General features: G+C 51.4%; 3 protein-coding genes across 3 annotated transcripts; 2 read left to right on the plus strand and 1 right to left on the minus strand.

Moving 5' to 3' along the window:
- Positions 1–375: 375 nt before the first annotated feature.
- Positions 376–2,706, plus strand: QC762_203335 (uncharacterized protein; the record flags this gene model as incomplete). Its single annotated transcript, XM_062887224.1, has 4 exons — positions 376–860; positions 922–1,512; positions 1,553–1,655; positions 1,726–2,706. Exons 1-4 carry the CDS (start codon positions 793–795, stop codon positions 2,704–2,706), a joined length of 1,743 nt encoding a protein of 580 aa, XP_062747020.1. The 5' UTR covers positions 376–792.
- A 1,792-nt stretch (positions 2,707–4,498) lies between these two features.
- QC762_203338 (uncharacterized protein) lies at positions 4,499–5,245 on the plus strand (the record flags this gene model as incomplete). The annotated part of the gene is made up of 2 exons (XM_062887225.1): positions 4,499–4,546; positions 4,721–5,245. The coding sequence occupies 2 exons, from the start codon at positions 4,499–4,501 to the stop codon at positions 5,243–5,245; spliced, it is 573 nt and encodes a 190-aa protein (XP_062747021.1).
- A 4,442-nt stretch (positions 5,246–9,687) lies between these two features.
- On the minus strand, positions 9,688–13,895 carry QC762_203340 (uncharacterized protein). Its single transcript, XM_062887226.1, has 5 exons — positions 12,272–13,895; positions 11,284–12,065; positions 11,095–11,201; positions 10,388–10,989; positions 9,688–10,315 (listed from the first exon to the last, which is right to left on the minus strand). Exons 2-5 carry the CDS (start codon positions 11,660–11,662, stop codon positions 10,219–10,221), a joined length of 1,185 nt encoding a protein of 394 aa, XP_062747022.1. The 5' UTR covers positions 11,663–12,065; positions 12,272–13,895; the 3' UTR covers positions 9,688–10,218.
- Between the last annotated feature and the right edge of the window lie 1,782 nt (positions 13,896–15,677).

Below are 15,677 nucleotides of genomic sequence, written 5' to 3' on the forward strand. Positions count from 1 at the left end.
GAAACGAAGGCTTCAAAAGATGAGAGGTACGCCCCCGACCGTCTTAACAGTCCTCTCGACTATCATTGAAGCCGTTTAAGGCCCATCAACCATCTTTGAAGGCCCTATTCATAGTAGCGGTGTCTCTCGTTGCTTTTACGACGTGCCTCCTCATCCAAGTCGCCGGAACCCGCTCCAACATTATCCCCTTCCTCGACAAACCCGACCACGACGCCCATCCTGTCTAGACAGTCTAACCTTGAAACGGCCAAATATTTATCACTTGTTAAACTGCACACAAATATTTTTGTTTCCAGAAGTCAAGATGGGTTGTCCTTCCCCAACCACATTGCTCCACCACCCACCGATATCCAGGCTGTGAATAGGATGTATTGTCGCTTTAGTTTTTGGCTCTGCCTCCTGGGATTTATCATGCCAGAAAATGTACCTGACTCACATCGCAAGATCTGGGGAGGACACTGGCCCTTTCTCCGTTGATGATCCGTTTCTTCGAACGGGAGATAATCATCAAATGGCAGGCAGGAACGATGTCTCCAGGCAGATGACCTCATGGCCCACTGTGTTTGTTTGCTCTTGCCTTTATTCATGGGATCTCGCTGGCTGCCTGACACCCCGCGATGCTTGTGAGTCCGTTTGCTCGGTAGACAGGAACGACTCAAAGAGGCCTCGCTCATTGTCCGCCTTTCTATCTTCCTCTCCGACTCTCTTCTCCACACCCCCGTTGCTGTCTCGATCTTCTCTCCCTTAACACAAGGCCCGAACGCATCCGGCATTGAGAACTCTACCGCAAAGATGCCCTCGTCCAAGGCTTCCAAAAAGAAGCAGCGCCTCAAGAAGCTGCCGCTGAGAGAAACGCGGGCGTAAGTCGTGTATTGTTACTCATTGAACCTGAGTGACACTGATACTGACCCTTTGGTAGAGTTCCGAGATGACCCAAGAGGACATCACCCCCCTGGTCTCCGGCCTGGAGCCCAAGTCCTATGAGCAAGTCATCGTCGATGCTGCTCGTGAATTTGACGATGTTGCCGATATGGTCGTCGAGCAGCACCAATCACTTGTCAAAATCCGGGCCCATGAGCAAACACTTGTTGCCGACTTTGCCCGAATGACCAAGGCAATCGAGAGATCCCTGGGTGCAAAATATCACGAGCTTCTTGCCCCCACCACAGCCGAAGATAGTCCCACACGGGTCCGAAAGTACGCCAAGAAGCTGGCCAACGACATCGATGCCGCTCTGAACTACATGACCGCTGAGATCACGCCCGACTCGCTCTATGCCACCAAATTTGCGGCCTTGAACGGCATGCGGGCTGTGTTGGAGAGCATTCTCCGCTGCCCCAAGCCTCTTCTGAGCGCTCTATCCCGACAGCCATCGTTCAAGAGTTGGGACATCAAATTGATGGTGGTGTTGAAGCATCTGAACTGTGATGACATATGCAAGCTCAAGTGTGGCAAATTCAGATGCGGCGAGCAGGAGACACCTACTCAGTGGATGAAAGACATGAAGCGCCTGTGTCTCCTCCACGAGATTTACGGACAAAAAGGTCTTCAGTCATTGGATCGACCATGCCTTTCAGTTCAAGTATGAGAGGGTGCAAGCAACCACGATCCCGCAGGCTGTGAAGCACGAGGTGACCATCCGACAGAAGAGTCCGGTGAGTCCTGTTTGCCCATCTCTGCCTGGTTTCCCAGAAGATAGCATTCCTTAGTTAACATTTGTTGGAGCCTGTGCCCTCCCCGGCTGAGGCTTCATCCTCGCAGAGCCCTTCACTTGAGCCCGACCTGGCTGGGCCTTCCGAGAGCGCCTCCTCGTCCGAGCCGGCCAAGACAGAGCCCCCCAAGGCAAATTTGACCAAGGGTGAGCTCAAAAACATGGTCTCTCCCCTTTTCCCCTCTATTCTCGAGCAGATCATGACCTCCACAGCTCTCGCCCATGCCTCAGTCATCCCTGCGCTCAGGGCCGTCCGGAAAATCAAGGCTGCGGCCGAATCATCGATGGCCCAAGACTGGGCTCGAGTTGCCGGGGTTGTACACAGCGGCCTCAACGATCGCTATCGTATCCGCAAGATCTACCGCCACGGATTTAGTGTTCACGCCTATGCCAACGAGTCGGCCGAAGTCACGGACGAGGCACTCACCAAGTTCTATATGGAGCTCAAGAACCTTTACAAGCCCCTTCTCGCCACCAAGATAGCCGCTTTGGAAAGTTGTCGCAAGGTTCTGGAAGATCTTCTATGCTGCCCCGATGAACTGAGAGATGCCATTTGCTTCCATGTCGGTTCCGCTCAAACCAATACTTGGGCCTTCAACATGGTGAAGATTTTGGACTGTTTTGAAGACGAGGAGATTTACAAGTTGGTCAAGGGCGAAACGGATGAGCCGAATGAGTTTTGGACGAAGCGCAGCGTGCCAGCTCTGATGGAGCTTGTGAAGGACAAAGCGCCAGTCGGCCACCCCGACAGAAAGGAGTTCTTTCGTGGTGGTCTCCGGGAGGTCTGGCTGCGCGTGTATGCCGCAGTCATCAAGTATGGAGCCCCCCCCAAGACGCTCATGTTTGAGGGCCTATGTGTCTGCTGTTATTGCGACGACCTTGATGAGGAAGATTACTGCTCTTGTGGGAACGGCGAGGGCTTTGACGATGAGGAGGATGAAAGCTTCCATGAAGCGATGTTGGCCTTGTTGTCTCCGAATCCTTTTCTGCTCTAAATGGGTGATTTTGGAAGAGGTTTGGCGGAATAATCGAGGGAAATATCGCAGGAAAGCTTGACCAGAGTAGGGTAGGGATATACAGCAATTTCTTTGGTCACTAGCTGGGCTGACGACTATTTATTGTACTGTATGAGGTTCTCTTGTAAAAAATACTTTATTCCATGTTCATTGAACACAATGCGTGAAACACCAGACCCAAGACATATCACAGCCAGAATTACCAGTCACAACTCCATTGTGTCTTCCTAGGGTAGTTGAAACCCCATCCACACCTCCCCCTACCCCTTCACCCCCTCCCAGGCGGACACACAACCAGCCTAGACCTTCACGTCGTTAATAATGAGGCCCGTGATAATCCCAAAAACCGTGCTACCTGGTGTTTTCCATATGCTCATTACAATCCACGCCTGAGCACAACTAAGCTGTCTCTACTCCACGGCACTACCTTTAGTACTACAGCTCGTTACTGTATAAATATCGCATGCTTCACCCTATAAAGCGGCTTCATGATCCCATCCGATGGAATACCAACCCCAGCAGTATGCTCCACACTGATGTACACCTCTCAACTTGCTCGATAACCCACTTGTATATGAAATTGATACACCTGGTCCTGGCGAGGATCCGCTCCGGTTGTACATGGACAGTTCATGGAACTTAAAGATCAGATCCAAATTGAGTCAGTGTGTGTGGTGTTCTAATATATTGATTACTGGATTGTTAAGTACGAAAAGACCTAAATCCATGAAATATTGGAGATCGTCGAATCTTGTTATTCTAGCTATTTTATTGGGCAGCTTCTTGGCATGCCAGTAGCTATTTTCTAGGCCATTTGACTGCTCCCTCACGGCTTACGTTTGCAAGCTTAGATGAAGTCTTCGAATGTTGAAATAAACATAATTAAAAGGGTTGAAGTATGGGAAATGCATGGTCTTTTGTTACGTTGATGTGGGAACAAAAAGTGGGGTTGCCCGGGAGATAAAAAGGGGGGTGTAAACAAACATCCCCTATCCTCCGAGTGCGAAATTGTTACTAATCTGCACCACCACAAACCGAACACATGAGCAAAATAAAATGCTTCTTTCCCTATACTGTTGATGCTACATGATATCTGTACGTCATATTCCCATCTGAACCGTTGAAGACAACACATACGCTGCCTCTGCATTGGGTCTACTCCAGGCTTTTACTAATAACTGGGCTGTTGTTATTGCTCAACAATACGAAGAAATACAGACGAAAGGTGTTAGGTGGAAAGGTAAGTTGTTAGACTCACCGAAGAGATTGTGTAGGAGTTTTCCAAGTCTATGAAGACAATACATAGTTCCACGTGATGCCCTAAGAGTCAAAGACAACAATACGACCATGGCATTTGCCCCAATAGCAATTACAGGAAAAAGAGGGCACGTGCGCACAAGGAAATGTCTTCTTATCTAGCCTTATGGAAGACCTAATTTCCGCCTTATTTGAGAGAATAAAGACAATACGTCAATGTTCGTCTGAAGTTCAAGGCAACAACACGGCTTTGGCACTTGCCTTGATAGAAAAACGCTCGGGCCACTTGAGAAGACTCTCTGGTATATATATCTCGTTCCTATGGCTTCTTCTCCCTCTCTTCCTCTCTTTTTCTCTTCTTCACAACTCTCACATTGGAAGTTTTTTTTTCGTCTTGAAGCCACTATTTTCTTGTCTTGAAGCCGCCTTTTTCGTCTTGAAGCTACTTTTTTTGTCTTCACCCGTTTTTGTCCCACAATTAACGTGAAAATACCTAACATCAAGCATTGCCAAGATGTACCAATATCAGGCCAGTCCCGCCGAGCTCGCCCTCATAGGCCGTGTAAGCCTTTCCTTCAACCATCAACCCCCCGCGCCATGAGATCTCAAAAGCTAAACCCCTCTGTGGGACCACATCACCCCTGTTATGGCCCCCTACCTCACTATCACTAACCGGCCCCCTACTATCACCCACCTACACATGTTCACTCCCATCTGGAGCACCCTCTTGGGAAAGTTGACTGAGTTTGACTCCAAAGCCCCGACCGAAAAGACCAAGAACATCCCCGACATCCTCGAGAGCGCCAACACGGTCCTCGCCCAGATCATCAGCACCTCCAGCCTCTCCCTCTACGGGAACTTTGCCGCTCTCGAGACGATCCGGAAGATTCTTACCGCGCTCTTTTGCGCGCTTGTTTGGTGCCGTGCGGGCGCGAATCCAGAAGCGAGCACGCTCGTCCAACACATGCGCGGGTGTACGGGTGCTGAGGCGCTGAACAAAGTTTTTTCGGGGCTGGTTCTGTGGCAGATGGACTGGTTGATTTTCAAGGATGGGGGGGCTTGGTTGGAGGATCTGGGGGTTTTGGCTGCTGAGGAGGAGGTGGGGTTGGTTTGGGGGGAGGTTAGGAGGGTTTGGCAGAGCATGATTGCGAGGAAGAGGGTTGTTTTGTTTGAGAAGGAGCAGACAGAGGCGGAGATGAGGGAGTTTAGGAGGATTAAGGAGGGTGGTAGGAGGAGGGGAGGTAGAAGGGGTGGTTGGTGAATGATGATGAGGCTGGTACTTGCGATATTCGGTGGAGTTGTATTTTGGTGGGTTTGGTGTTTGGGTTGTTTTATATCTGGGGTTTTTTGTTGCTGGTTGGGGGGGTGGGAGCGGGTTGAATGGTTATTTGGTTTCGTTGAAGCGCTGCAAAAGCGCCCGTCATCAACATGGTATTCGACAGAATTTGAGATTAGTTGATATTGCCGCGGGATAACATTTGCCTGCTGCCTGCCACGGCCATGTTGTGCTTTCCTAGGTACTCATCCGAGCAATGAACATCAGACGCCTGAAGCCTGATGACGACTCGCCATATGACTAACAATGAACTTGGTGAGGATCACAATCTTGATAGCACTGGAGGAAGACGGCTGGTGCAAAGTGGAAAAGGGAGAGCACTGGGGGACTGCTCCACGTGAAATGTTCTCAACAAGAAAGCGTGACTAGGTGATCTTTCTGCAAGCAAGTGGGGATGATGGGGATGAAGGCAAACAGTGATTCAGATGGTTGCTCTCATCCTATCTCGCTGATGAAACCAGCAGTTTCCCATACAGTTGCAGGAGAGAAAACAGAGCAACAATCCACTAGCAAACAGTAGACTTGGTCTTTCACTGCCTCCCACTTCTTGTTACCATAGCCCTTGTATGTTCCGGCCCCTGGCTCTGGTGCCCCCTAACAGCAACAACACGGTCTTATTGCTTTGTTTATATACATACCCACGCCGCGAGCAACAAGTAATATTCCCTTTTTCTTGCAACATCTTCACCTCGCCTTCCATACGCCATCTCTGCAACCACAATGGCGGACTGCACTCAACACAACCCGACCGAGGTCATAGACCTGATGGATGACACCGATAACGATGTAATTTTCTTTGAAGCATTTTTTCCATTTGAATGTTAACCTTCATGTAGACGTCCTACGACCAAAAGGCCGCCATCCTAAAGCTAGTTTCCTCACTCCCAGACCAAGCACTGCTGGAAACCATCATCGAAGCCGCCACAGAGCACCCCCTCGTCGCCAACCTCCTCCAGCAAAAAGCCACCCGAGCTAAAAAAAAAAAAAAAAAAAAAAAGGCTCGTCAATACTGAATGGATGACCAAGACGAAGAGAATAGTTGACATTTTGACTGTTTACTTGAAGCATAAGGATCATGACTGGGGTGTGACACAGCAACCGGAACGCATTGGGGCGGAAAGTCAAGGATCTTCTCGACTCGATATTCGAAATTGTCACAAGGAGCCCCTCGCACAACAAGTGTGATGCTGTTGAGGCGACGGTGGTGCTGTTCAGCAATTTGGTGTATGCCGGTCTTGGTCAGCCGAGGAGTGTGGCACTCTCGATTTGAGCAGTAGCCATAGTGATCGACGACTGTTCTTCTCGCCCTGACGTGGTGTACCATGGATAGGGCACAAGTTTCTAAGCATGGGAATACGCAATGTCACTGGAGAGGATTTTACAGCTGTGTTGTATCCAGACTTCAACAGAGCTTCGACATAATATCGTCAGTGAGGGCCGATATATCTCCCGATCTCATAAGAGCTTGCTTTACTTGACATCGAATTACAGAAACTGGCAATCTTTCAAAAACAACCAACAGGCATTACAAGATACTTGCAAAGCTGGTCTTATTGCCTGTGATATGTCAATGGCCGTGGGAAGGCTCTTTCCCCGCCTTCCATTTATTGCCCCCTCTGTTGCTCCTGCCTTTTGTGAAAGCGATGCGATCCCGCGACCTCGCACTGTTTGTTTACTTTTGTGGGTGGTCAAATTTTCTCTGCTGCTTTTTCTCTCTTGCTCTTTCTGTCTTCTCTTCCCACCCAGCACTTCGACTTTCGCCCCCATCACCATGGCAAAGTACCAACCGGCCAAGCTGGAGGAGGCCGACACTGCCTCGTCGGCGGTCAGAGTGGCTCCAGACCTTGGGACCGCCATCAGCATCGCACTTGAAAGCATTGGGTCAAAAGCCTCAGTAACCTCGCCATTATGAGCTCAAAATCGGGGCATTGAAAGCGATGTGGGACATTCTAATTCGCTTTAGGTCCCGCCCCAACCAAGCATGAGTATTACCGGTACCTTGTGTTGGAGAGGCGCATTGCCTAGTAGATAGAACCCTCCCAGAACAATAAAAGCGTCTCTCAACATCAGGAACAAGCTGAGCTCGACCAAGGGATCTGATCAAGGCTATATAACAGCCTCAATGTTAGTTGTTCTACACGATGCATATCTCTACATACCAACAAGGTGTAACCCTTCGATTACGTTTCAAAGAGCAGTGCTGTTAAATACAGGCTCACTAGGGACACTTCTACACAGGTGGATAGATCACTTCACCGTCAGCTCAACACATCCAAGGGGGTGAGGACCAAAAAATGCGACCTCCGTGATCGAAGGGGTTTCATACAAATTCATGGATGTCCCTCCCATTGCGGTTCTCGTTGACTAGCCCGAAAAGCAGGGCATTGAGATGTGAACGAGGGCTCTTCACCGCCTTCCATGGGCTCCTGCCTTCTTTTGCTCCTGCCTTGTTGCTCCTTCCGTTTTTAATTGGGCACAAAACGACTCCCCTTGACCACACAATTTCACTGGGTTATTTTTCGTGTGTGCCAAAATTCTCTTCTCCTCCCTCATCTCTTTTTCGCCCGTAATCAGCCAACCCCTCAGTTCACCATGCTGACCACGACCCCCGAGTCAGGCGAGAAAGCGACCCCAGCCTCGAAGGAGGTTAAGGGAGTGGTTTATCCCAAGGTAAGTCGTCGCGTCTTACCTACACTTCCATGTCGTGAGAAGCGGAAGCTAATAGTGTTTCTCAAGCACCGTCGGTCCATTCGTCAAAGCGCTATGACCGTTTCGACTTCCATGTTTGTACCAGCTGTTTGCGGTTATCAGTGAGGACATAAGTGAACAGGCGGTCGGAGGTGCCCGTGAGAATGGTAGTCTCCAGTTCGGCCATAGATCGCCACCCCGCAATACATCCCATTGTCCAACGGCACCTTGACTGGCTTCGGGACAGCAATCTAGGCGGTTTCCAAGACGACTTTGAGAAAATCCATTGCGAAGTTTACGCATGTGCTTCAGAGCCTTGCTATTCCGATCCCAAGGCAATCGGAGCATGCATCAAGCGATACTTTGAGAAGCTTCTGAACGTGGCTACCCGAGAGTCGCTATATGAGGCGAGGTACTCGGCGGTGGAGTGGTTCCTTCGCGTGCTGAACCTGCTTGTTTTCACCAGCGATCCTCATGACGTGAGAAAAGAGATCTGGAGTCATACAGATGGCTCTTGCTTGAAACTAGTGATGCTGGTTTGCCGCTTCAGAACTGCTGAGAGAGGTCGACTCCTTCGCGATCACAACAGCCTGATCATGCTCAAGATGGACTTGATCACAGCGAATGCCAAGGATCTCCCGGAACTTCTTCGCGAATTCGAGCCAACTATCCACGTCATTAAACGCTGGAGAGCTGAGTCAAGGGGCTAAGGAAAATGAGGGAATGAACGGTGGGCCGGAGTTGGAGGCTGACCAGAGGAAACTACATTGCCGGAGTGCTCAAAGGATTGCGAAGGACAAGGAACAATGGGAACAACCTGCAGATACCTTCACTTTGAAGACAATCACTCTCTCACTACCAGCTTCTCTGATGTGACACAAACCCAAACCCCCATCTATCATCCCAATGACCATTCCACCACCGATGCAGCACATCTCAGTAACTTGACAGCCACCAAAAAAGCACCCCGACCCAACCACGGCAACCCCTTCCCCAGAAAGGACACCCCCCACCCCAGCGTCGTATCCACCGACCCGACAACTTGGAACGCTGCCCATCAAAAGAGGCGTAGAGAAGTCAACACACACACGCCGAAAAACCCAACGAGCCTGATTGCCTACTCCGCATAACCCGTCGTGAAATATAAAATCACCTTCCCTCCTCTCCGTCTACGGACTGTAGAACCTGTCCATCATTGTCGCCCCTCCAGTCACAGCGCCATGATCAAAACAAATACACCAACACTACCACCACCAGCACTGCCATCGTCAACGCTAGCTACCAAAACAACCACCACCATCGCCACCACCACCACCACCATCAAGTCCTACAGACAGTGAGTACACTCTTCAGCGACAGCACAATCGCGACCTCCTGGCCTTCACCCATCTACACAATGACGTCTTCCTTTCAGAAAACTGTATAAAAGCCAAAGTCCAAACCCCTGTGTAACACCGACCCTCCCTCCCCCTTGTCCACACAGCATGACATAAAACCCTCCCCCTTAACTAACCCCTTCAACCCAGAACCAAATCAACAAACCAAGCCAACGTGCACCTACCTCCAACCGTTTCACAACATATCGCCCTCCGCAGCCCAGTTACACAGCCCATATCACCAACCCTGCCATCCCTCATGCACCTACCCACCACCACCTCCAACAACAACCCATCCCCATTCACACATCCAACCCCGCCCTATCATTCATCATACACTTCTCACAATCACAAACCCAAAAACTCCAGACACCAATCATCCATTCATTCACTTCTACCCAACATCATCATCCGTTCATGACTCATCCGGCTGTCTCTTCGTACACATTCCCCCCATCTCCATCATCATCATCTCGTGTCAAAAAGGCCATGCCATACTGTTGGTATCTTCTCCCCTACACATCCCGCTCATGAACTTCGTCAAGGTCTAATAACCCGTCCCAAAAAGAAACCAACTAAAACCATCCATCCCAATATATCAACGAAAAAGCTTAACGGAAAGAGAAGAAAAGAAATCATCGTAACCCACCCGCCCCCTTTGTACCCCGCTTGCTATGCCCGAGCCGACACAAAGACGAAAAATGCCACCATCCCGAAAAGCCCAAGCCCACAATGCCATGGATTACCCCCAAAAGAAATGACAGCCATATAAAAAAGAAAATTTCGTCAAGTAAGGTATACAGTCCTGCCCTCTTCTCTCTCATGTTGTGTTTCTCAGTTTTCTTCCCTCTTGATATAAGGCTTCCCTCGTCGTCCGTGTCCGCCCGGTGGGGGGGTGTTAATCGCTGTCAGTCCTCTAGGTCCCACCATCCTGTTTTCTATTTCGTTAGTCAGCTGTCCTTCCCTTTCTTCCCCGCCTCTGCCAGCCAGAGTAAAGACTTACCAATCCTGCATGGCCAACCACTCGCTCCACGCCGCCTCGGCCGCCTGAATCTCCTTCTCCGTCGTGTTTTGCAACGGCTTCAAAAATGGTATCGTCTCCTCTGCCCCCATGTCATACGCCGCCTTGACATCCAGCCAGCTGTTGCTCTTTGTCGCAAACAGATAATTCCTCCTCTCCTGCTCGTGGAACTGCCCTATCCCTCTCTGCCAGTCGTCCCCAAAGAACCCATGGAGCACGGCTGGAAAGTCGAACCCGGTCGCCACCAGTCGGCGGATATACGGCAGCAACGAGATGTGGGATGGGAATCCCCCTAACAGACCTGCCCCCCCGGGCCCAGCCATCCCCGGTCCAACACCGGCTGCTCGACCCGACGAGCCCTGTGCGCCAAACCCGGCAGCTAATCCAGGGCCACCACCCGAAGGGGAATTGGCCCGCGAGGACAAGATGGGATTTGTGGATCTCTGAAAGGGCAGCTGGATGTTGACAAAGGCGGCGAGGGCCTGGATCGGACCTTCGTACTGGGCGTGGTCGAGAAAGTATCGCAAACAGGACTGGAAGTAGGGATGCCACTCGAAGATGTCGAACTGGGCGTCGGCAAAGGGCTGGACGGGAGGATTGTTACTAAAGTTCTGAGACGACCGGCACGAAGAGGGCTCGTTGTGAGGATAATAGAAGGCTGGAGCCGGCCCGGAGGGAGACCAAAATACCTGTTCCCCTTGGAAGTTGTCACCTGGCCGAGGCATCGCCATGGTCGGTGTTGGTTTCGTTGGACGAACGGGGGGTGTTCGATGTTCCAAGTCCCTGAAGTGGAGAACTGTGTTGGTGTCAGCAGTGTTGGTTGTCAACACACACAATTGCACACGAAAGGCAAGAGAGCAAAGCAGATGGTTCAGTACCCAGGAGTCCAACGTGTCTAATAACACAATTCTTGAAAGGGAGACAGCCTGAGCAGCGGGTGGTTTGTTGGTCGTCTTCGCTCTCAGACCTCTTCTCGAATGTTGGAAGGATGGAAGCGTCCACTGCTCGCGTGTGAATCTGCACTGAACCGTCGGCAACAACAGCCTGGTACAGGTCGCTTGGAACGTTGATCAAGCGAGGTACTGCGCTACAGCTGGAAATAGATACAGCATGAAAGATTGCCACCAGGGGGACACGGGGGAGGTCTGGGGATAAGATGGGGGGATGATGAATGGGGGCGGCAACTGCGTTAGGGCGCTTGGGAGGGATCCTTTTTATAGCCGCCCGCGCTTGACCAAACCTTGGGACGACGTGCATATGCCTGCCCCGGGAAAAATAGCAAGAAAAAAAACGTGTTGCGTGAGAGGACAATGCAGCCCACAGGACAACAACGCTCAAGAGCCTGCGACCCTGACGAAGCCAAGACAGCCTGACGGTAAGGCGAGGATGCCGCTGCAGCTGAGCCGTAGTTAGCTCCCGGGGAGAGAACAGGGTCCACGGTACCTGATGCACAGCTGCGGGAGATTCGTAAGATCAGTGGGGATGATGATGATCAACAGGATCCAAGAAGCTCTCATCGACCTACACACCGACTCTAGGCAGGGGGTATGCCATGCGCGGTACAGGGCAGGACCAGCATGACCAGCTTCGGGTCCGAGGGGGTCGATGCCTGCTACAGCAATCGATGGGCTTGTCGTAGAGCGCGTAGACGTATCATAGGCTGGTCATGGTGTCATCCGAAGTGGTCAATTAGCTGCTGATGACCAGAAGTAGTGGGAGAATCAGACAGGAGAGGCTCGATGCTGCCGACTTTCCGTGTCGGACTTCATCATCGGCAGCCAGGCACACCCGCCAGGGGCACAAAAGACAAGACGGAGAAGCTGTGGGAGAAGGGCGAATAAGGCTAGACAGGGGGTAGCTTCGTACCTACAACCTCTGATAGAGCTGCTGTTTGGGAGATAGTCTAAGCAAGGTGTGATATTGGTTCACATATAGGCACGGGAGTCGGGTCTTGAGTGAATACCAAGGGTAGCAGCCAAGGGTAGCAGTTTTGTTAGGTGGTGGTGATATGTCGAGGCATGTCGAGTCGTTGGTGAGCAATAGTTGCGGACACTCCATCCAGAGGTCTGGCGGGGTGGAGAGTTGGGATGAGGCGCATCCAGGGTCCTTGGGGGTTGCCGGTCCGGGATCTGGCGGCCAAATCAAGATCCAGCATGGAAGCCGGCAGGGGCGTCGATGATGGCCCAGGATTGTCTAGGATGTGTTGGAGAAAGGCTGGAAAAAGAGGGCTGGGCGCGCCCGAGTCTCTGGGCCGCTGCAACCCTCTCACCCATCCCCCCTGTTCCGTGCGAAGCGGGCGGCGTCTGCTTCAGCTTCTGCGGCTCCGAGGGGCTAGATTAGCTCGTTTGAGCAAATGCTGCATCTTCTTTTGCCGATTACAAAAGCGACATGTGGTATAAATGTGTTGTTGCTGTTGTTGTTGTTGTTGTGAGTGGGAGAGCGGGAGACGGGAGTGGCAGGCGGTTCCCTCTTTGTCACCCCACTGTCTCTGGCCTGTGTATCCACTATCTGGGCTTGAGCCATGCAAGTAACACGCCACTGGCAACTTCTTTCTGCGAGGTTGCTCGTGCCATATTCAACATGTCGGTTAGGAAAATTTCATGAGGAAGGAGCAGTCTAGAGAATAACTGGGGATAGGAAAGCTCTACGTCATGACTCGGCAGGTGCTACTGCCGGGGGCTGCATCTCGAGCCTATATTTGAAGTTCCCTGGGCCAAGAGTACCTTGGAGGAAATTCAATGGTGAAAGGCTGGAAGAAACGCTCCGACAGCCAAGAAGATATCTGAAATGAAATCGCAAGGAGGGCTCCTTTTTGGATTGATATCCGCTGGGGGCAATATTGGCTGTATCATCACCAGTTCTTTTCGCACACAAGAAGTATGACGGTCGGACAAAGTCCCTTCCCTCCAACAATGTCAAGCTGACCGGGGTGAAGGTACACAGTGCGGCGTGGGTCGGTACCCCGGACGGAGCAAGTGGGAGGGGTCGCGGCAATATGGCTTGGCAGCCCACACTGACTTTGACTTCGGCGACCTTCAAGGTTGCTTCCGTTGAGGTGTCTGGTCACTTCTTCTTCCTCATGATCAGCGTCCATGGTTGACGAGTTGTTGAGGTTCCCTGATATCCAAATCTTTTCATTTTGGAAAGTAGCTGCAGGGACCAACAAAATGTGTGCCTGTCCGAGTACGGGCCGCGGTACGACGCAGCGTGGCAGCTTGTCAAAGCTTCTCCAGCCTTCATGGAACTGTTACAGGAGAGCACGCATATTCTGTTGCAGCACCTCATACCGCCTGTGACACCTGGCCTGTGCAGCATGTCCTGTGCACCTACATTCTTCTCATGATAACGACGGGATGGGACGAGTTTGAAAAGGTGGCGGCTCCGCGGCTCCGGAGAATTCGTCAACAACCGAATGCAACCCCCCTCTTCCTTCAGCTACGCCAGCATTCGAGCCTTGGAGCAGAAAGGCAGGAGAAGAGCAAGTATTGGTGACGGTCCGTTCTGAGCGATAAGACAGCGCGGTGTGGTGAGTTTTTAGTGCACCTTTGATCCGTCCGCTCTGTCAAGACCATGTGCATCGTTCCAAGCGTGTGGTCCGGTGTGACAGCAGGCCGAGTATCATCTGTCGTGCTTCGCCCTCAACCCAGGAGAAATTCCGACATGCAGGTCGACGAACCGCCAATTGTCCAATATGAACCGCTTCCGCTGATGCTGTGATGGATGTCAATAAAAAAAAATAAAAAAATGCATAACGAACCCCCGAGGTCTTTCGGACACTTATCTTTACCAAGCACTCTCCTTCTTTTGGGGAACACAACTTTGTCACCGAGAGAGACTCCGAGGTAGGCTCGATTGCGGCCGGCGCACAGATACTTGGGTTGCAGCCGCTTGAACTTTGATATCTTCGGGACGCCCTCTTTTTGGTTCAAGAACACACGCCGCGTTTCCAATAGCACGCCTCGGCTCTCTAGCATCCTAACAACCCATATGCTCATCAAGTGTTGGTGCCATCTGAGAGATTCTGTGCACGCTTCAAGACGACAACAAATAATAACAAAAGTATGTCACCAGCGCCCGCACTCGCACTGTGGGTAGTCGGCAAGCCTGTGGATCACACCAAACCCCAAAGGGTTAGGAGGAAGATCGTGAACCTGGATCCTGGGAATTAGGTGCGCAATTAATGGCGGCTTCGGCTTCAGCTACCGACGCTCCGAATCTGTAGAGAGCATGTACAGCTGAAAGATACATGGCACTTGCGCAAGTTCTGGTGAAGATCCGCGTACTCCGGTGAAGAGGACTCATTTTCAGAGGGCGAGAGGCCGGCGCTCCAATGCAAGGGCGGAGACAGCAAATGACTCTGATTCTGCAATGAAAAGGCAGGAAGGGAGCATGTTGAGGTCTAGACCACAACCTGGAACTCCCTCAACTTTCCTCAGCATCTTGGCCCAATTCCGTTCTGAATGTATCGCCTCGTCTGATTGGTCAGGCCCAGGGTGGGCTACTGATGGGAGAAAAGCAACGACGTGCCTTGGCACCACCCACCACATGGACCCTTGCATCTTGACCTTTTGCGATTTGCAAACTGTTTTGCTTTCTTTTTTCGTTTCCGGATCAGAGGTTGCAGACAACCAAGAGAGCCAGAAACCTTCAAGCATCTTGACAAATCCGAGTCCCCCTCTTCAGGGAGATGGCACGCTTGCTTAATTCAACCAAGTCCCACTCGAACCCCCAACACCACACACACATGACGTGATGCGTCATGCTTTTTTATTCTTCTCAACCTCGGGCCTCTCGTCCCCCTTCTTTCCGGTCAGCCAGTGCCCTTCCATTTTCTCCCATGGACTAGTAGGACACCAATCAGATGCCTCGGCGAGATCCCCGACGCCCATCTTTATCGAACTGATGCACACAAGCAATCAAGTCCAAACAGCCTCGCGTTTCCTGCGCCGTCGTTTTCATGGCTTTCATGGGACCGGCTTTTCTGTCTCGCAGAGCCCTTGTCTCAGCTTTACCGTTGACATGTTCCACCGTGTTTCCGTGGCTCTGTCGACTGCCTTGTGTCTAATGAAAGGGGTCGGTACACGAATTCTATCGAGGGTTGGCACTGACAGACGCTTGATAACCACGATCCCCGGACTTTGCTGAACCCTTCTGCGATCATACTCGGTACGAGAAAAACAACTTTCCGGAAAACAGGCGTCATGGCCGCTTCGACACCATGACGCTGTGGGCTCAGCCTTTTAGGGCAGCTTGCAAGTGTACTCCCCCCCCC

Source organism: Podospora pseudocomata (assembly GCF_035222375.1).
Source record: "Podospora pseudocomata strain CBS 415.72m chromosome 2 map unlocalized CBS415.72m_2, whole genome shotgun sequence".
Lineage (NCBI taxonomy): Eukaryota > Fungi > Ascomycota > Sordariomycetes > Sordariales > Podosporaceae > Podospora > Podospora pseudocomata.